The sequence below is a fragment of the Coregonus lavaretus genome, assembly GCF_964263955.1.
Source record: "Coregonus lavaretus genome assembly, chromosome: 5".
NCBI classification, from domain to species: domain Eukaryota; kingdom Metazoa; phylum Chordata; class Actinopteri; order Salmoniformes; family Salmonidae; genus Coregonus; species Coregonus lavaretus.
Genome location: NC_139992.1, coordinates 67,162,323 through 67,184,901, shown reverse-complemented (window position 1 = coordinate 67,184,901; position 22,579 = coordinate 67,162,323). Strand labels below are relative to the sequence as shown.

The 22,579-nt window shown below is 43.7% G+C and overlaps 1 protein-coding gene across 1 annotated transcript in view; it reads left to right on the top strand.

The window, feature by feature from the left end:
- The window catches only part of stk39 (serine threonine kinase 39), a 36,517-nt gene extending 14,693 nt beyond the window's left edge, over positions 1–21,824 (top strand). The window contains exons 11-18 of the mRNA XM_084162690.1: positions 1,900–2,022; positions 2,500–2,541; positions 3,114–3,170; positions 3,761–3,828; positions 17,270–17,322; positions 17,885–17,953; positions 18,215–18,279; positions 20,281–21,824. Of these exons, the coding sequence (XP_084018816.1) occupies positions 1,900–2,022; positions 2,500–2,541; positions 3,114–3,170; positions 3,761–3,828; positions 17,270–17,322; positions 17,885–17,953; positions 18,215–18,279; positions 20,281–20,355 (552 nt within the window). The 3' untranslated portion in view covers positions 20,356–21,824. The remainder of the gene's footprint in view (positions 1–1,899; positions 2,023–2,499; positions 2,542–3,113; positions 3,171–3,760; positions 3,829–17,269; positions 17,323–17,884; positions 17,954–18,214; positions 18,280–20,280) is intronic.
- Positions 21,825–22,579: the final 755 nt, after the last annotated feature.

The following is a 22,579-nucleotide window of genomic DNA, read 5'->3' as shown; positions in this document are numbered from 1 at the left end:
CAATATCAGTCATGCAGAATACATGTGCTTACAACTCATGCATTAGTGGTCCGTAATGTCGCTCAGACGCTCACTGCAAGTGGCAGACAAAGACAAATGTGATTTAATGTGAGTGGTTAGGTAACGGGAGGTGCACTTAAACATACCATTTGCATGCTCAGTTTGCCTTGCGGTCACAGTGAACTGGGCATGAGTGCAGCAGTGTGGCAGGCAAGGTTGATATTGGATCGCCATCATCCTCCATGTGGATGACTGAATGAAATGGGTGCGAAGACCCTATTGCCAGAAGGCAAAAAGCCAGGGTGATTGAGTTGAATGGAAATTCACTTACATGGCATGGGTGACTGGAGGACATGGGGGACTGTGGAGGTGTCGCGTGACCCAATCATTTAGCAGAGTATAATGTCAATAGAGAGGGAAGTGACTCGTGACAGAGTTGTCAGACAGAGGGGCGGACAGTTGCTGGTCAGAACAACAGTCACAATCATTCAGATCGTGTGTGTGTGTGGGTTGACTAATTTGGTAAACATGGTTTAAAGGTGCACTATGCAGAAATCGCTATGCCATTTCCTGGTTGGTGAAATTCTAATAGTTCGTCTAATTTCAGTATATGTGACAAAACAAGTAAGAATATTGTAGAGAATCATTGCACCATCTAAACCACTGTGAAATATATTTTCCATAACCAAAAATATTGTATTTTCAGCTGTTTGACAGAGAGGCATCCAAAAAGAAACATCTCTGTCACTCTCCCTCCCATCCTCCCCACCTTCCTCAGTCTGTCTATCTCCTGATCCCTCCCGGAGACTCCCTTCCTCCCTGAGCCTCCCTCCTCCCCTGCAGGTGTATTAATTCAACCAGAGTTAATACAAAATAGGAATATTCGAGACATGTATCTCTAGGCAAATGACAGAATTTTTACAGTTTTTCATTGGCCAGAAGAGGGCAGCCCTGCTCGTTAGTTGATCTCCTCATAGGGAGACCCGCAGGACGTATTGATCAAAGATTACTTCTAGAGGCTGACATCGAGGGCGGTGTGTTGCAGCAGTCATTGATGTGTCACGTTATTGAAAGTTGGAAGATAATACTGATGTAATACTGAGATTGATTTGCTACGCTAGTACACAGATGATACAGTATCGATTCAGAGCATTTATAGATTGCTCCTGTAATTTGCCTGTATGTACACCTTCATCCCATATTTTCCCTTTGTGCGTTTCTCTAAGTGTGCATGCTCATAAATGTTCCTATTACTATTAAGTACTACATGTAGTTGTTCACATGCTTTGGCAGCTTGATGGTGCCATATGTGTGTGTGTAAAGAGATACAGGCCACTGAACTGTCACATTCATCCACATACAGTGTGCAGGTGATGATGATCAGAGTGGACTGATGCTTTTTTGTTTTGCTCAAGGAGCCAGTGCAGAATTCCAGGAGCATGGGCTCTGTGTCAGGTTCGGAGAAAGAACTTGATGCCATCAGAAGGGTACATGTTCTTTGACTTAGCCGTAGAATGCTGGGTGTTTCCACTTAGATTAATCCAGAGTTAGCTGCTTAAGGAGTTGTGTGTGTTTCGTTTTCTTTGTTCCATTTTGTTTTACTCTGTTCTTTTGTGCTCTGCTAGCTCGTAGCAGCCATTTTGTAGACCTTAAAAACTCTCTGAGAGGAATCCGAGCCCAAGTGTTTGTGCAACGCTTACTGGTATCCACCTGCACTTTTTATGAAATATTTCTAAAATCCCATCAGCTCATATGGGCCAGGTAAATACCATTTAATGTTGTGTTGGTTTTGACCTTAGTGAGAGAACATTAGAAGGTGTGTGGGCTACTAAATGTGTTTTGTCTCTCAGCCCTACAGTTTGATGGGATGTTTAAACGGTTGTGGTGTGTTTGGCCTAGGTGAGGAGAGTTCCAGGGTCCAGCGGCCACCTGCACAAGATGGAGGATGGAGACTGGGAGTGGAGCGATGACGAGCTCGACGTGGGGAGCGAGGAGGGCAAGGCTGCTGTCAATCAAGGCAGGGTAGGTGAGACCATGACAAGAGATGCACATCCAAACTTGGCCACTGTTGGGGAAAAAAGCGACAACTAACTAACTCTTTTTACCTGTACTTTGGCTAGCATGATACTTCCTTTTTGTTTTGCCTTTGTACTTTTCTAGCTGAATGTATTTCTGTGAAAGCAGTGAGCGAGCTTTGTTTCACAGAGGGGCCTGTGACATGTCGTTTAAAATAGTTGGTAAAGGTTCTAGATATAGATGCCTTACCTGAAAGTCTCTTACAGGGAAAAGTACACAAGGCAAAGATGCAACAAATGAAATGCTTATAATGATATTCTACTTGGGTCAGTTTTCATTGTCTGTTGCCTCCTGTACGCTACATTATGCTAATTATCTGCAGGGATTGCAATCTAAGGTGATTGGGCTCTACATCTGCCAGTCATATTTAGATTTGTCAAGACTGAGAATATAATTTTGTTTGTGTTTGATATTGCCTTCCAGTCGCGAAGGCTCAGAGAGGACAACGAAGATGAGGGTGAAGATGTAAGTTAGCTCTTTTCTGTTCTATAAACAAATATGGAGTACACGATTTGTCATTGTTAGAGTCTTTTTAATATCATAGAGAAAGACGCTTAGGTGTACTGTGGGTGAAGATAGATTGTTGTGAGTGTGTAAACCTGCACATTGACCAAGATAATTGACTTACTTTGCCTCTGTCTGTTTCTGTGTAATTTGATTACTTTACAAAGGGCATCATTGGAAAATATAATTGCCTGCCTCAACAGGGAGCAGGTTATGTATCAATTATGAAATCTTAAATAAATCTAGTACATTTTACCCGCCACAGTTTCTCTGACTCATGGATTTTAGCGAGGACAAACGTGTATAGATGCTTTCTCTATTTGATTGTTCATAAACAAAAACGACAAAATGTTGTACATATTGATTGTTTTCTATTGACTTTTCTCTATTTGCTGACTGAGATGAGCAATGACCTTGACCTTGACCTTGATCTTTAAGATTTGCTATTCTTAACAATGTTCACCCACTAAACAGCCTTTCCATAGCACCCAAAAATATATAGTTTACTAAATGCCTTTCGTTTTATGCCACAGGATGAGGAGAATGCCAACAGTGTTCCCATTGAAGGGCTATCCATTCAGCATCCCCAGGTGAGTTTTTCAGTATCAGCACCACCAGCAGCAGAGGCAGACGTTATTTGTCATGATTCAGTGACCTTGATGCCCCACTGATTGTGTGTGAGTGTGTGTGACTGAGTGTGTGCCAGTCTCCCTGTAGCTCCTGGAGGGGCCCTTTCAGCAGGTAATAAGTCAGAGTAAATGGCCATCCTGCTGATACTGCCAGCTCTAAAGTCATCTAAAAGGCCTGTGCCATTCTCTCACTAGCCATTGTCATTTCAGAAATGAGCCAGAGTAGTTTGAGGTTCACCCCCCGCGTCCGACAGTGATGGAGGCCATAAGTGCTACTGCGGTTCTTACTTTGTTGAGTCAGGATCTAGTCAGTGTCAACAGATTGTGCCTCCTCACAAATTGAACTCAATAATCTTGTCAGAATACATCAATACAAGTATATACACTGTAGATATTGAATGTATTTTGTGTGATATAATTAATGTATTCTTCTGTTGGTTTTGTAGTTTAATCATTTCAGCATAGTGCGAGATATAGATATATATATCTTTTTATACTCCAGGAGATATTGAGAACTTTACTGACTCACCAGACTCACTCTTTACTTACAGGTTCAACCGTTTAAGAAGAACACAGGGCCCTATATTCAAGGTGCTCTGAATATGGTCCTAAGGCTAAGGTAAGCAGAGTTTGAATTTGTCCTCATCCTTCTTGCATCCGGTACACCCAAAAGAGGTCTGAGAATCACTCAGACATGTGCCCTGCTGCTAATAGACCTAATGATGACCTAATGATGTCTTGGCCCTCTAAAGAGATCATCTGACTTAACCAAGGATCTTTTCTGTCTAATCTGGCTGAGCGGTTGTGTTGGAGGGAGGAGAGTGTTACACTCCATTGACTCTCCATTTGCTCCGCTCTGCATTACTGTGTTCTCAGGGATTGAATTAGAGCAGGGATGGACAACTTTGATTGGGGTGGGGGCCACAAAAAAATCTGAACTCATCATGTGGGGCTGCAGTTGCTTGCGGGTCTGCGTAACCACATCCATACCCCGCCCCCCCACCACCACATTGGGAGCAAAACATTTGAGTGGCCCTCCTCTTGACAGTGGAGAGAAATGTTTCAAGTTTTAGAGTTCATTTCGTGCAATTCGACTCATTTTGCCATAGGGTGGAGAGAAATGTTTGCAGTTTTGAATATGATATGAGAGTGAGAATGACTAACAAAATCATTGGGGGCCCCTGGCCGGTAATTCGACCATGAAAACAAGTTTAGATAGCTGGCTGCTAAACAAACTTAGCAATCAATTTTTTGCTTTTTTTTGCTGACATGAGATATTTGACTGACTATCAGTGACTGACCAAACGAGGAAAACTGCCTATGCACAACCAAATTTAGAAAATGTACTATTCTAACTCGCAACAGTAAGTTGAGACCCCGACTGAGTTCCTAAAATATATACAGTACCAGTCGAAAGTTTGGACACACCTACTCATTCAAGGGTTTTTCTTTATTTTTACTATTTTCTACATTATAGAATAATAGTGAAGACATCAAAACTACGAAATAACACATATGGAATCATGTAGTAACCAGAAAAGTGTTAAACAAATCAAAATAGGTTTTATATTTGAGATTCTTCAAAGTAGCCACCCTTTGCCTTGATGACAGCTTTGCACACTCTTGGCATTCTCTCATCTAACTTCACCTGGAATGCTTTTCCAACAGTCTTGAAGGAGTTCCCAAATATGCTGAGCACTTGTTGGCTGCTTTTCCACTCCATCACTCTCCTTCTTGGTCAAATTGCCTTTACACAGCCTGGAGGTGTGTTGGGTCATTGTCCTGTTGAAAAACAAATGATAGTCCCATTAAGCGCAAACCAGATGGGATGGCGTATCGCTGCAGAATGCTGTGGTAGCCATGCTGGTTAAGTATGCCTTGAATTCTAAATAAATCACAGACAGTGTCACCAGCAAAGCAGCCCCACACCATCACACCTCCTCCTCCATGCTTCACGGTGGGAACCACACATGCGGAGATCATCCGTTCACCTACTCTGCGTCTCACAAAGACATGGCAGTTGGAACCAAAATTCTCAAATCTGGACTCATCAGACCAAAGGACAGATTTCCACCAGTCTAATGTCCATTGCTGGTGTTTCTTGGTCCAAGCAAGTCTCTTCTTATTATTGGTGTCCTTTAGTAGTGGTTTCTTTGCAGCAATTCGACCATGAAGGCCTGATTCACGCAGTCTCCTCTGGACAGTTGATGTTGAGATGTGTCTGTTACTTTAACTCTGTGAAGCATTGATTTGGGCTGCAATCTGAGGTGCAGTTAACTCTAATGAACTTATCCTCTGCAGCAGAGGTAACTCTGGGTCTTCCTTTCCATGAGAGCCAGTTTCATCATAGCGCTTTATGTTTTTTGCGACTGCAAATTTTCCGTATTGACTGACCATCAAGTCTTAAAGTAATGATGGACTGTCATTTCTCTTTGCTTATTTGAGCTGTTCTTGCCATAATATGGACTTGATCTTTTACCAAATAGGGCTATCTTCTGTATACCTTGTCACAACACAACTGATTGGCTCAAACGCATTAAGAAGGAATGAAATTCTACAAATTAACTTTTAAGAAGGCACACCTGTTAATTGAAATGCATTCCAGGTGACTACCTCATGAAGCTGGTTTAGAGAATGCCAAGAGTGTGCAAAGCTGTAATCAAGGCAAAGGGTGGCTACTTTGAAGAATCTTAAATAAAACATATATTTTGAATTGTTTAACACTTTTTTTGGTTACTGCATGAGTCCATATGTGTTATTTCATAGTTTTGATGTCTTCACTATTATTCTACAATGTAGAAAATAGTAAAAATACAGAAAAACCCTTGAATGAGTAGGTGTGTCCAACATTTTGACTGGTACTGTATATTTACAGTTCATTTAAGGAAATCAGTCAATAGAAAAAATTAATTAGGCCCTAATCTATGGATTTCACATGACTGGGCAGGGGTGCAACCATGGGTGGGCCTTGGAGAGCCCACCCACTTGGCAGCCAGGCTTACCCACTGGGAAGCCAGGCCCAGCCAAATATAATTAGTTTTTCCCCACAAAAGGGCTTCATTAAAGACAGAAATACTCCTCAGCCCCGCAGGTGAAGAAGACGGATGTGGAGGTCCTGTGCAGGTGTGGTTACACGTGGTCTGCGGTTGTGAGGTCGATTGGACGTACTGCCAAATTCTCTAAAACGACGTTGTAGGCAGCTTATGGTATAGAAATGAACATTCAATTGTCTGGCAACAGCTCTGGTGGACATTCATGCAGTCAGCATGCCAATTACACGCTCCCTCAAAACTTGAGACATCTGTGGCATTGTGTTGTGTGACAAAACTGCACATTTTAGAGTGGCCTTTTATTGTCCCCAGCACAAGGTGCACCTGTGTAATGATCATGCTGTTTAATCAGCTTATTGATATGCCACACCTGTCATGGGGATGGATTATCTTGGCAAAGGAGAAATGCTCACTAATAGGGATGTAAAGAAATTTGTGCATTGAGAGAAATAAGCTTTTTGTGCATATGGAAAATGTCTGGGACTTTCTTTTTTCAGCTCATGGAACATGTGACCAACACTTTACATGTTGTGTTTATATTTTTGTTCAGTACTGAGTATACCAAACATTAGGAACACCTTCCTAATATTGAGTTGCAGCCCCCCCTTTTGCCCTCAGAACAGCCTCAATTTGTCGGGGCATGGACTGTACAAGGTGTCGAAAGCATTCCACAGAGATGCTGGCCCATTTTGACTCCAATGCTTCCCACAGTTGTGTAAAGTTGGCTAGATGGCCTTTGGGTGGTGGACCATTGTTGATACACATGGGAAACTGTTGAAAAACCCAGCAGCGTTGTAGTTCTTGACACAATCCGGTGCGCCTGGCACCTACTACCATACCCCGTTCAAAAGCACTTACATTTCTTGTCTTGCCCATTCACCCTCTGAATGGCACACATACACAATCCATGTCTCAATTGTCTCAAGGATTAAAATTCCTTGTTTAATATCTCCTCCCCTTCATCTACACTGATTGAAGTGGATTTAACAAGTGACATCAATAAGGGATCATAGCTTTTACCTGGATTCATCTGGTCAGCCTTTCATGGAAAGAGCAAGGTGTTCTTAATGTTTGGTATACTCAGTGTATATATTTTGTTGGGGGGGGGGGATAGATCCGCGGGCCGCCAGTTCCCCATCCCTGAATTAGAGGGCTGTTAATGACCTGCGCTGCCACCAGACTTACCAACACTGACCTGACTTGACTTAACCTTAATTTCAGCTAGTCCAGACACTTTCAGCCACTGGGACGTAGCTGCCAGGTTAAAGACCTATTGCAAAAAAATAACAATTCAAGGCTGTAGCAAGACTTGTGACCAATAAGGAATAGCTTTAGGATTAGATTTAGGCTCAGATTTATCACTGTTTATATATGCTGTCTTTTTATGATATGATAACTAGTGTTGATTTGGCCTCAGACTCCTCTAAGCACTCAAATCCTTTCCCAATAATATATTTATTGCATTGCATTTAGATCCTTTTTACTTCCCCCTCAGCAAAATGGAAGTAGATTTAAACACCATGTCTGAAAGCAGGATATGCAAGGCAAATGTGCAAAACTGTGACGCGCGCACACACACACACACACACACACACACACACACACACACACACACACACACACACACACACAGATGTCTGCCACAGTCATAGACAATGGAATATTTCTGGACAGTGTCACGATCGTCTAGGAGTGAAGGAGACCAAAGCGCAGCGCGTTGAACGAACATGACTTTAATAAGAGTAAAGCACGTAAAATACAAAACAAAAGACGACTCGTGAAGTCCACAGTACAACGACTGAAACACGGAACAATAACCCACAATGCCCACAGGAAAACATGCAGTATAAATATGGCTCCCAATCAGAGATAACGAGCCGACAGCTGACACTCGTTACCTCCGATTGGGAGTCAATGACCAAACCTAGAAATAAACGTGACAGAAATGCAAACATAGAAAATCACCCAAAACCCAACAAAACACAATACACCCTGGCTCAAATACAAAAGTCCCGGAGCCAGAGTGTTACAGTACCCCCCCCTAAAGGTGCGCACTCCGGGCGCACCAGCATACAGTCTCGGGGAGGGTCTGGGTGGGCGTCTGTCCACGGTGGCGGTTCTGGCCCTGGTCGTGGTCCCCACCCCACCTTAGTCACCACCCGCCTCCCTAGCCTCCTCCACATGACCACCCCCCAATTAAACCCCACTGGACTAAGGGGCGGCACCGGACTAAGGGGCAGCACCGGACTAAGGGACAGTACCGGGCTAAGGGGCAGCACCGGGCTAAGGGGCAGCACCGGGCTAAGGGGCAGCACCGGGCTAAGGGGCAGCACCGGGCTAAGGGGCAGCACCGGGCTAAGGGGCAGCACCGGGCTAAGGGACAGTACCTGACTAAGGGGCGGATCCTGGCTGGCTGGCTCTGGCGGATCCTGGCTGGACGGCTCATGGCAGGCTGAAGGATCTGGCTGCTCATGGCTGGCTGACGGATCTGGCTGCTCATGGCTGGCTGACGGATCGGGCTGCTCATGGCTGGCCGACGGATCTGGCTGCTCATGGCTGGCCGACGGATCTGGCTGCTCATGGCTGGCGGAAGGCTCTGGCTGATCCTGTCTGGCGGAAGGCTCTGGCTGATCCTGTCTGGCAGAAGGCTCTGGCTGATCCTGTCTGGCAGAAGGCTCTGGCTGATCCTGTCTGGCAGAAGGCTCTGGCTGATCCTGTCTGGCGGAAGGCTCTGGCTGATCCTGTCTGGCGGAAGGCTCTAGCGGCTCTGGTCTGGCGGACGGCTCTGATGGCTCATGGCAGACGGGCGGCTTTGCAGGCTTTAGGCAGACGGGCAGTTCAGGCCCCGTTGGGCAGACGGGCAGTTCAGACGGCGTTGGGCAGACGGACAGTTCAGGCCCCGTTGGGCAGACGGCAGACTCTGGCCGTCTGAGGCGCATCGTAGGCCTGGTGCGTGGTGCCGGAACAGGAGGTACCGGGCTGAGGACACGCATCTCAGGGCTAGTGCGGGGAGAAGCAACAGGGCATGCTGGACCCTGGGGACGCACCGTAGGCCTGATGCGTGGTGCCGGAACTGGAGGTACCGGGCTGAGGACACGCATCTCAGGGCTAGTGCGGGAAGCAGCAACAGGGCATGCTTGGCCCTGGGGACGCACATAAGGGCTAGTGCGGAGAGCCGGAACAGGGCATGCTGGACCCTGGGGACTCACATTAAGCCTAGTGCGGAGAGCAGGAACAGGCCGGGCTGGGCTGGCGACGCGCACCGTATCTCTGGTGCGAGAGGCCGGAACAGGCCGGGCCGGGCTGGCGAAGCGCACCGTATCCCTGGTGCGTGGAGTAGGAACAGGCCGGGCTGGGCTGGCGACGCGCACCGTATCCCTGGTGCGAGTGGCCGGAACAGGCCGGGCCGGGCTGGCGAAGCGCACCGTATCCCTGGTGCGTGGAGTAGGAACAGGCCGGGCTGAGCTGGTGACGCGCACCGTATCCCTGGTGCGAGTGGCCGGAACAGGCCGGGCCGGGCTGGCGAAGCGCACCGTATCCCTGGTGCGAGTGGCCGGAACAGGCCGGGCTGGGCTGGCGACGCGCACCGTAGGCTTCGTATGAGGCTCAGGAACAGGCCGGGCTGGGCTGGCGACGCGCACCGTACACTTAGTGCGAGGGGCCGGAACAGGCCGTACCGTACTGGGGACACACACTACTGGCTGTACCTCGGGATTAGGAACGGGCCGGACCGGACTGGATACACACCTCAGTCTCTCACGCCGTGCCTCTACATCTCCTTTCCCTACTTTGGCCAGTGACCCCCTTAACCTGGTAGCCTCCTGAATCCGTCCCTTCTCTGCCTCCGTCAGCCCCCTTAACCTGGTAGCCTTCTGAATCTGCCTTGTGGCAGCCTCCTGCTGCTCAGTCGCCCAAGCCATGTGCCCCCCCCCAAAAACTTTTTGGGGTTGCCTCTCGTCCTTCCGACGATGGCCCTGCCGATGCCGTTGCTCCTCTCGCCGTCGCCTCTCCACCGTCTCGCTCCATGGACGGCGATCCATACCCTCCAGGATCTCCTCCCAAGTCCAGGACCCTTTACCGTCCATCAGTTCCTTCCATGTCCAGACCCTTTGCTCCTGGACGCGCTGCTTGGTCCTTTTAAGGTGGGTTATTCTGTCACGATCGTCTAGGAGTGAAGGAGACCAAAGCGCAGCGCGTTGAACGAACATGACTTTAATAAGAGTAAAGCACGTAAAATACAAAAACAAAAGACGACTCGTGAAGTCCACAGTACAACGACTGAAACACGGAACAATAACCCACAATGCCCACAGGAAAACATGCAGTATAAATATGGCTCCCAATCAGAGATAACGAGCCGACAGCTGACACTCGTTACCTCCGATTGGGAGTCAATGACCAAACCTAGAAATAAACGTGACAGAAATGCAAACATAGAAAATCACCCAAAACCCAACAAAACACAATACACCCTGGCTCAAATACAAAAGTCCCGGAGCCAGAGTGTTACAGACAGTTTAAAGTCTGCCTTCTGCTCCCTGATGGGTTGAATGCAGCACTGGGTGCAGAGTAGACTCTGGGTTGATGAGATAACAGTCAGCATCTGAAGGGCCCTCCCCAGGCCTGCTGTGCAACACACAAAGCCGTCCTCTCCACTGCACACCAGCAGGCCAACTAGAGGGTTGGCTACTAGAGAAGTGTAATTATTCTAACCCTGACATGTAAATAAATGTACAGTTCTGTGAGCAGTGGGGCTGTAGCTATTTCTCAGTGCCCAGAGTTCCATTCATTGCAGGCGTTTGAGCCTGTTTTTCTTTGCAGCGTATGGGGAGCGATGTACTGTAGAATCAGCCCAAACTCAGAGAGATAAAGTGGCTTGCTGTATGTGATATGTATTAAACCAATCCTGCTCTGCGCTGAGGGCAGTCTCGCCACAACAAATGGATTTCAGTGACGTGTCTTGATAGATTAAGTCAAAAGTCAACTGACAAGATCCACACCTCTGTTCTGTGCTGAAACAGTCAGTCCCTGTCACGCAGCAGCCAAAAGAGAGCAGCTCATTTATCAGGCCTCTCCATTTCAAGCCCTCTTTTAGCCGAAGGACTTCAGATAAACTCAAATGCAACTCCCAATCTCCCATAGAGTGATAATGAATGGAGCTTTATTGCAATCGGTTTTGACACGCATTATGGAGAAATACGATGTAGATGTATTTGCATAGAGGTTTCTCTATAACCCTGTTTAGTCCATGAACTGTAAAAGTAGTTCTGGAAGCACTTGACAGAGCATTACATTACATTCGATTCGCTGGGAAGATACAGTACCTTTGTACAGGGGTGAATTTCACAGCTTTTGAAATATGCTGTAAACTGTGCAGTGATACAACAGTGTTACATTATAACACTATCATGTGCACTCATCATCTCTTTTCACATGACAGAAAACATGTATGCCGCTATAGTTTGTAATGCACCAGCCTAAAGAGGTCTACTGTACACAGTCCCCAGAGGATCAAAAGATGACATGGTCACTGGTCAGACTTACTGACAAACAGTAGGTCCTTATAAGCAGATACAGTGCAGGGAGGTCAATGGCACCCTATTCCCTAGTGCACTACTTTTGAAGTGTGCCATTTGTGATGCAACCATACTTTTGAGGACAGATGTGGAGAACGACAGACCTCTTTGTCTGAGAGGAGGGGTGGAACAGATGTTAGAGATTCAGCGACGTGACTTTAAATCAGGATTTATTGAGAGCTTGACAACAGGATTAAGGCTAAACTGAAGAGAAGTCAGAGTTGGAGAGAGGAAGATATACAGAAGCCTAAGTGTAGGAAACATACTGAGGGTACTGAAGATGCATGTTAGAGGGAGCAAAGGAATCAAAGAAATGAATGTTATTTTGCATATTTCATAGGGCATCCCCAGGGAGGTTGGGAAATGTTTTCTTACAATTCTTACACTGTTTCTTTGCTTGCTATCTAGTTAACATAATGGTAGGACAAGTGAGATCACTGTAGTTCATTTCCATTCAAATCTAATTTATGTTGTGGGAAAACAGAATGGGAAAGAGATTCAGAGTGTTTAATAGTCACATGTACAGGGTTGCAGGTGTTATTGCAGGGTACAGTGAAATTCGTAGGCTTCGAGCTCCATCATGCAGGACTAAGTGAAATTAAATAATGAAAATGGTAATAAAAAACAACTATAGAAATAGAGATAGCACTATATACATCATAACAACTGTAGCAGTGATGAATAAATACATGTCCACTGGGACGGGGTGACAACAGGGGGAGCAGCAGCATGACCATTGAGTGAAATAAAAACAATAAACATTTTAATATTTATTTATTTATAATAATATACATATTAACAACTGCAACAATGATGAATGTCGTTGGGGTGGGGGAAGAGTAAAAGTAATGGGGGGGTGGGGGGGTTATGAATGTCCATAGGGGGAGTAGCGGGAGTATTGCAGTTATCCAACCTGATTCAATCTGAAACCTATAGCATAATAATAATAATAATATGCCATTTAGCAGACGCTTTTATCCAAAGCGACTTACAGTCATGTGTGCATACATTTTTACGTATGGGTGGTCCCAGGGATCGAACCCACTACCCTGGCGTTACAAGCGCCATGCTCTACCAATTAAAGCTCATATGGAATAGTGCCAGCTATATCTCTCTCCAGTCACAATGGCATTACAGTAATCACTCTCTTATGGATACATCTTAATATTTTAATCAGTGATTGATCTGCAGCCTATAAGATAGAACACTCCACATTCCACCAATCATAATATTCTGTTACTAATACTCCTCCATACAATGATTATTAGATTGATATTGTTGTTTTTCCAAAATACTTTTATTTTCACCTTTGTAATCACGATAATCAATGCAGATTAAAATGTAATTATGTTCTAATTCAACAATTGCCTCACCGAAGAGTAAAATCATGAACAGAGATCTGGTGGTATTAGAGCTGTATTGTGTTGTGGAGGTTCTCTTGGGAAAAATAAAAAGCTAATTGGAAAAACTTAATTGCATCTGAAAGAACAACACAGCACAATCAATTATCTTCCCAAAACTGATGAGGGTGTTAAGGCTGATTAGAAAATGATTTATGCTATTGTGAACCCGTCAATGAAGGCTCTTCAGAGAACTGTATTCAGATGGGATGTTGATGTATGTCTGAAACAGAGAAAGGTTCTCAGACACACTGGGGGACTTGAACCAGCAGGAAACTGAAATTAAAAGACAATAAGAACAACAGGAAAAGTTTGAATGACCTGGGTCTTGAACATTTCTATTTTGTACAGAATAAATAATCTGATCTGCTCCATGAAACAGTACTTTGGCACTGATATTGACATGTCATCCTCACTGGCAATTGTTTGCTGATTGATTGTACTGTATATGTAATGATGGGAGGATAGAAGTCTACCAATGAACCAACATAGCTCCAGGCAGATGTGGCTGTTGTGCTTTGCAGTGTTTAAACTAAATTAAACCCCTTTCAATTAGTCATATATAGAAAACTATGAGCTATACTTTCCTCCACTAGGAAGCCAAAATATGAGGAAGCCAAATTACTTGCCAGCATAATCCATCCCAAATTAATTACTGGCACATTAACACTGTCTACTCTCACATACTGGGCCCATTCATGTAGGCATTTTCTAGGCTGGAGCTCTGAAGTACCTCTCCTCTGATTCCAAACACTCCCCAGTTTACCCCCAGGTGTGTGTATTGATTGTGTTTGTTGGTGTGTTAAGAAATTACCCCCGTCACTGCGACACAGGATTTAGAGGACTCTTGTGTAGTCGATACACAACAGACCATCTGTTTTATTTGGCCTCGGTCTTGAACTGCGGTAAACACTCAGAGCTTTACAGCTAACTTTCCCAACATACCAATCATAATTCTGGCCAGGACAGACTGTAAACAGCTTCAGTTACAGAGTGCAGTTCAGAAGTGTTAATGTGTTCTTTAGACTAACATTACCTGAGGTACTCAAGGGACCTGAGACTGGCACTTTCTCTCAGAGTCTCTTCTCACTATGAGAGATTGCCTAGAGATTTTGCGAAAATACCCTCGGCTAGACCTTTTACTGTAATGTAAACTTGCGAACTTGTCACTTCTCTTTCAGTCTGAGTAAGCCCTTAGTCCCAGTGTTTGCCAGTCAAGTGTTTGCCTGAGCTCCCATTTCCTACCAGGGGAAATCTGTTTTAACAAATAGAACACCTTTCTATACACCCAAGAATTATTGCAGTTCATGCTTTATCTCGTAAACACTCCAATCTCCCCAATGCTTGCTAGTGCCCACTGGCATCTCTGGTGATTCATTTGGAGGGTGTGGTATGCTGGGATTTGAAGATGACTGAGCAAAATCGTGGTCTTATTCTGTCCCTGTGCTGATAAAACTTGAAACTTTACACAGTTATTTAGGAAAATCTTAACACTGGTAGCAAGACTCTGGGAGATTGACATTTTAAAAGAAGCACATTAAATCCCTAAAACTTTGACATTTTAAAATAAGCACATTAAATCCCTAAAACTTCTAAACGGTTTCTCAATCTGTGTGTGCGGCTTAGCTCCGACAGTCCTCCGCAATTTATTTACCTCCCACAATGTAATCGGACAGAGACTTTCCAGGCATTTGCTGCCGATCTCTCTGGAGGAGGATTAAGTAGGCAAATAGAGACGCCGGGCTCAGGCCCTCTGACACAGATGTGGTTACATCCCTTACAGCACGCTCTCCCACTGTCCATGGATGAAATGGAGAGATTGCAGACATCCTACATCCATCTGCTAAGCTCAAGTTTCCTCTCTCTAGCTGCAAATCTGCAGAATTGGACATGTAAAGTTGACTCACAGGCAGCTGATGGAAATCCTCTCTCTCTCTCGCAGAACTAAATCTGTTCCTTACATGCAACATTTCCTGTGAAATGTGTGTCAGGGGCTAGCAGGCGGGCTTATAAGGATGTGATTTATGCAGCTTAATTACAACCCAAATGAATCCACTCCCACAATGCTGTGTACAATAGCCTGCCTAGCCGCTCTCCTCCTTTTAAAGCTGTCACACCCATCAGTCATTGTGTAGGGAGCAGTTTTTATGACTAAATTCACCATGTACTGTATTAATGGAAACGTTAGAGAGAATTTACCTGGGGTTGCACAGTGTAAAATTGACATATGTTAGACATGCGGATGGACTTTTACTTAATGTGTCCTATCATGCAGTTTCTTAGGAGGGGCATCGTCTTGTCTTGCCGGATTGAAGTTGCTGTATAAGAAGGCTGTATAAATGAGTAGGCTGCGGTAGTACTGAGTCATATGCTACTGAGTCATATGTGCTACATTAAAATGCGGAACTACTAAAGCCTTTTTTACATCATTATCCTCAGCCAACCTTCTGCTATTGTACTTCTTCTGTCACCCTAAGAAGAAAATATTCTACATGTTTTACATAAGACCAATAATACATTGCAATTGAGCTTCAATATTCTCTGTTTCAGCTGCATTTCAACACTTAATCTGACCTCAGTGAAGGATCAATCATGTGCATGTGACAAATATGGAAATTCCCCAGATCGCCTTCATGGAGGAATTCATCTGTTTTATTCTCCTAAACCAGAGCTACTGTATATAAAGGTCAAGGACATTCAGATTGTAGAAACACTTCAGGCAGTAGCATACCTCAGACATGCTTTTATTAATTATAACTCATATTAGGTTTACCAAGGACTTAAAGTCCTTGTGAAAATGTAATTATGGTTTAATTAAAATGCGGCTTGTGAAAATGTTTGTCATTAATGGTCATTTAAAATACGTTCTGACTACTTTTGAATTTCGACAGACAACAACAATTACACTGTTTGAGTGAATTTAAACATTGTACATGTAACCATAGTGATTCAAATGGGCATGAGATATTGCTGGAAATATGTATTTCCTTATTCTGGTCATTCCACTGCAAGAACACTTCAAATCCAAATCAAATCTCCAAATCTGTCAATCTTCCACAGCCGCAAGTACGTGATTGCATTAGCACAGTTACAATATCTACTTATTGGAACCCATTGAGATTCTCTGTAATGGCCTCTTTTCCTGCTGATACATTTTGGCATAATCATGTTAGCCTTCTATTGCCTGTGGTGCAGAGGGAACTTCTACATTTGCATTTCTGCCATCTAAGATATTCATTTCACCTGCTGTCTTGATCACGTCACCTGCTGGTTTGATGACATTGTAGTCACCACAATAGGCTATATACTGTACGTATGTTCGTTTTGCCCAAACTATATGTATGTGCCCCACTGGTACACAGAGCAGAGTGAGGGTTTGGCCAATGCTCTATAAACATGGTGTTTACTGTTTACTATTACCATCAGTCAGCTGTTCTTTGGAACCCTTCACAAGACTTACAGTGCATCATAAAAGTATTTATATTCATGGCAACTCAAGATAATCTAATTTATTGAGTTGACAGTGCTGCCTATTTAATATGCACTAGTCACATGCAAGGATTAAAATTTCCGCACTAATGCTTCACCAACTGTGTTGTCAGTAAATACAGGATGATATTACAGTAGCTAGTAGTAACACTGACTTAAGCAGTTAGTAAGAAAAAAACATTGATCTGCTTAACATGGCCCAGTGTGTTAAGCCTAGAGACTTGTAGTGTTAAAGTGTGGATGTGGCAGCCAGGCTGTCTTTTTCCATTCCACTATTCCTGGGGGTCTGCTTGTCTGGAGGCTCCTCAGACAGTCTAAATAAAATAGACCATACAGCGACTCTTGGCCTGGTCCCAGATCTGTTTGTGCTGTAGCCAACTCATCTGACTATTGTCGTGCCATAGTTGTCTAAAGCACAAACAGATCTGGGACCAGACTAACTAAGTCCTGGACCTCCTGTCTGTTCCTATGGAGGACAGCCTGTTGGGTTCCATGGTCACATGTGACACATCTTATACTAATCAGCTTCTCATCTCTCTCCTTAGGAACTCCAGGAAGGAGCTGAATGACATCCGGTTTGAGTTCACTCCTGGCCGAGGTAAAAGCTGCACAAAGTGAAGAAGCTCATGTTATAATGTCTTCATTAGCGGCCATATTGTATTTTGTATTGAAGTGTAGTACCGTATGTCACATGTTAACTTCTCACCTGGTTCTAATGCTGTGTGTTGCTCTCTCCATAGACACTGCTGTTGGGGTTTCCCAGGAACTGTTCTCAGCTGGTTCTAATGCTGTGTGTTGCTCTCTCCATAGACACTGCTGTTGGGGTTTCCCAGGAACTGTTCTCAGCTGGTTCTAATGCTGTGTGTTGCTCTCTCCATAGACACTGCTGTTGGGGTTTCCCAGGAACTGTTCTCAGCTGGTTCTAATGCTGTGTGTTGCTCTCTCCATAGACACTGCTGTTGGGGTTTCCCAGGAACTGTTCTCAGCTGGTTCTAATGCTGTGTGTTGCTCTCTCCATAGACACTGCTGTTGGGGTTTCCCAGGAACTGTTCTCAGCTGGTTCTAATGCTGTGTGTTGCTCTCTCCATAGACACTGCTGTTGGGGTTTCCCAGGAACTGTTCTCACCTGATTCTAATGCTGTGTGTTGCTCTCTCCATAGACACTGCTGTTGGGGTTTCCCAGGAACTGTTCTCAGCTGGTCTTGTCAATGGACACGATGTTGTTGTCGGTAAATGTCTCATCCTTGTTTTCTGTTGTACTGCAGGGTGTATTTTCCACATGTGAGGTGCGCTTGATTTAGCTTGGAGTTTGTACGTCTGGGACTATTTCAATGGGCAAACTAAATCAAGCACAGTTAAAGTATTTGAACAGATTTGACAAATGTATTTGACCCAGGTCTGGTATTTCCAAAATAATCATATCCCTCTGATGTGACTGTGTAATAACACTATTAACGCTTGCATTCTCTATATATAACATTACCTTTCAGTTGCTGCTAACCTTCAAAAGATTGTAGATGACCCGGCTACCTACAAAGTGTTGACCTTTAAACTGGTGAGTACCCAGATGATAAATGTCACACCACCTCATGTCTCAAGATAGCTACATGAAATAAGAGAGGGATGCTTCCAAAAACCACAATGTTACATCACACAGATGAATTGACTTGAGAAAATATACTGTCATAATATGTATATTAAAGGACAATGCTCTAGGGTTGTGATGTCTGGAAATAGACACACTATTCAAATCCCAAATGAGCAGTGGTGCTAGAGAATGGGAGAAATCTGATGACAGGCGTGTCGCAGCACTGACTTTGTCCTTTTAAGTGGAGTAACTGATGGGTGACGCTCCTAATCTGCGCATATGCTTCCCCCCGAGCACGGCGCTATGTGATTTACATTGATCCACACCGAGCAAAACAATGCATATTCTCTACAGAGAATACTTAAAAGGAAGCAATTAATGACAATCCCGGTGGATTTGCCATAGTGTTAGGGCACATTTCTAGCACCCTTTTAGAAGGTGTGGATGAGGTAAACAACATCTGTGCGGTGGGTCACAGTACATCACTGTTCGCCCTTTCTGCCATGTACTGTACGTCTTGTCGGCAGATGGTGAATGTCGCCGGAGACTCTCTGGAGTGCAGAACTGCATCAGAGGACTTAATGCGGCAGCAGCCAGACTGTGCTGCTGGCTGGGGCCTGGTTGGGTATATATATTGGCCAGAGCACTTTCCCATTTCTATTTGTTAACACACTGCTCCAGTCCAGGCGGCACAAAGTCACAAAGAGCCACTCAACTCCAAATATCGACCAAAAACACTGAATTATGTTTGCGGCCTCTACACAGACAGCTGCAGCCACAGACGCCGGGGAGAGACAGAGCCCCTCTCCATGCTGGAGGGGGGAGATATTGGACCACTGACTCACACTGTACCACTTCCAGGGGGGGATAGTGAAGTGAAAAAGAGATATCGATTGCCTCGCAGGGACTCCACTCAAACCAATCTGAATGTGTGTTGCCAGTAATAAGGCCTCCTTGTGGGGCAGCATAGGAGCATCATTCGTTTAGGATTTAGCAGTAGAAATGCTCACTCTCAAGTGAACCTGTCGATAAAATACAACTTGTATTTCATCAGCGCTTTTCTCTAGTTTCTGGAGGGCTTTAGTGGAGTTATCAGTGCCAAGTGCAGACAAAGTCATTATGTGTTTCTTAAAAAAATAAAGGCATGCCTGCTGTAACCATCTTTTTAGAAGTCCTGTACTTACTTATAAAAAGCCTTGTGGCACTATTTTAAGGACGCCTATATCATCCGTATTAAACGCAACACAGACCTGTACAACATAGTCATAGAGCTTTAAACAAGGAACATGCATATTATTTTTCAGTACAAAGCACATAACACAGGAGAGTGCTGTGGATTTCACTGCAACCAGTCACAGTGGAAGCTGTTGCATCATAATATTATTAATTAATAGATTAAATGAATACCTGAAGGGAAATTAAAATTATCGTTGTGCATTTTGCATCGTTTGTGCCACATGATGTCTAGAGACATGGTTCTAGTCATAACAGTAATGAAAAATACCTTGATGTAGTAATTGAAAGAGCTGTTAAGACACTGTCTCTGTAGATATGAAGCATGTTCTATTATTAAATGGATTAATAACATTGTTCTACCTTGGGTGTAGGGAAAAATATTGTAGATACTTTTAAAAGCTCTCTCCATAAATGTTTAATTGGCTAATCATCTTTTAAAGGACTGTAATTCCTCTACCATGCTCTCATGTCCTGTTACAAGAGGACACATCTCTCCTGTGCTCAATGTTTTTCTTGGTTGTAAAGGATTTAAGACCAAACACGTCAAAATAATATTCATCTGTTAACCAGGGGCTTACTTCCTGAAGTAGGATCAGTGCCAAAGCCAATCCTGATTGTTAGGGTACAGCTGTTCATTGGGTGTTGGATTATGTCTGGTGATCTTGCTGTGTAGGTGGCTGTGTAGGTGGCTGTTAGGATCTTATCAACCCTTTTAATCTGTTCCTCCATCAGGTTTCTGGCTGTGATGACACAGAGATCCCAGACGATGTGAAGCTGATCGGCTTCGCCCAGCTGAGTGTTAGCTGATGCCCTCCTCTTCTTGGCAAAGCAGTTGAAATGGAGGAGGCAGGTCAGAGCAGACAGACAGACAGACCGAGAAGCACCGCACACACCCCTTTCTTCCTTTCTTCCATTCTCCCCTCCCTTCCCTGATGCCCAGCTTTGTCACAGTTCCGCTAGCCCCCCACCTCCGACCATCCCCCCTACGACATTCCACCGCCAAGACCCCCTCCCCCCACCCCCACCCCCACCAGGCCAGAACAGCGCACGGACCAGGATTCAGCCCAGGAAACTAAATATGTACACAGGCTGTAATAGCTGGGGATAAAACAAAGTGGCTTAGGATTTTTATTTTTATTTTTTATCATGTTACCTCTGCTTTCAGCGAAGCTCTTACTTATTTATTACAATGAGAATGCCGTTTATTTGTTTCTCACTGTTGTGTTTTCACAGTGAAAAATATATTCTTCTTCAACTTCCATTTCAGACCACTCATTTGAGATAAAGAAATGTTCCTCATAGGTCTGTATTGTAGCCCCTGTTCAGAATGTAAGATGTATTTTATTTTATTGATGGAAAAAGCACATTTTCATGATAACATAATGAATGTTTTAAAAGGAATTAACTGTACTGTGTATAGATGATAGTAAACCAATACATTTAAGGGACCCATTTTCGGTGAAAGTGACGGAAGGCGAAACCTGAATGCTGACGTGTAATGTGCTGCTTCTTCATACGACAGTGTTGATGCTTAAAAATGCTAGAGGTGCCTTGTTCATTAATCTGTGCCTAAGAACGTAGGTAATGAGTCAGTCCACGAACAGCAGAACTTGTTCATGTTGGTTTGTTTGGACCATTTCACAAACATACATGCCTATATTCCAGCAGTGATACAACTCAATGGTAGTATTTTCTCAAGTCAATAGTTAAGGACAAGCTACAATGCACTTTTGGGGCAGAGTATATGCACCTGACAAAACAATGCTTAGCCCTGGGAGACTCGTGTTATGAATTGTAATGAGAATTTAACCTGTATGCTTTGTCATTAGATAATGGTCATTTTAACCATAACCCAAACCTTAATCCTGTAATATGCTTCAGTTAATGTGTTTTCGGAAGCCAAGTTAATTGATAAAATCTTGAACATTTTTGTTTCTTGCTCTGTCTTACTGCACTACAAGATGTTTTTTCCTACATATTATTCTCTAAAATGTACTGTATAACAATGCATCTGCAAACGAAACCCAAAGGAAACTATTGAAAGGTTGATGAGCCATTCGTTTGTCCAAACAAGTACAGTAGCTCTAAATTATTTTCTAAAGTATTGAAGTGGTAAATAAATATTAACTTGTACTAAATACATTATTTTAAGAGGTAAGTTATTGTGTTTTCTATGTACAGTAGTTGTACCATTTCCGCATATTATCTTTGTTCCCTTTCTGTAATCAGCTGATAAAAAATTCCTGCAGAGGAGCAACAAATAAATTGCTATTATTAAAACTAAAGTTGTGTTGAGTTGATTTGGTATTGATTTAGCTGCAATAGATATGTTGATCTTCTTAAAAGTTACCTAACTGAAGTAATCCTGTTCAAAGCGGACAGTGATAATACAATAATATGGATGGCAGGTAGCCTAGCGGTTAAGAGCATTGGGTCAGTAACCGAAAGGTCTCTGGTTTGAATCGCCGAGTCGACTAGGTGAAAAATCTGGCACTTAACCCTAATTGCTCTTGGAAGTCGCACTCGATAAGAGCGTTTGCTAAATTACTGTAAATGTTAACATTACAATGTCCTAATGTGAATTAGAACAGGTTAGACAACCTTGTGAAGGTAAATTCTCCCAAGTCTGTATGGAAGAGGCAATGAAGCGGTGAGGTGTCCTTTCAGCCAAATAGTGTCTCCATTTATTACATACAAGTTACAGAAATAGGCAATGTGACACTATTTGGCATGTTGATGTTTGGCAGATACAGTTGAAGTCGGAAGTTTACATACACTTAGTTTGGAGTCATTAAAACTCGTTTTTCAACCACTCCACAAAAGTCTTGTTAACAAACTATAGTTTTGGCAAGTCGGTTAGGACATCTACTTTGTGCATGACACAAGTAATTTTTCCAACAATTATTTACAGACAGATTATTTCACTTATAATTCACTGTATCACAATTCCAGTGGGTCAGAAGTTTACATACACTAAGTTGACTGTGCCTTTAAACAGCTTGGAAAATTCCAGAAAATGATGTCATGGCTT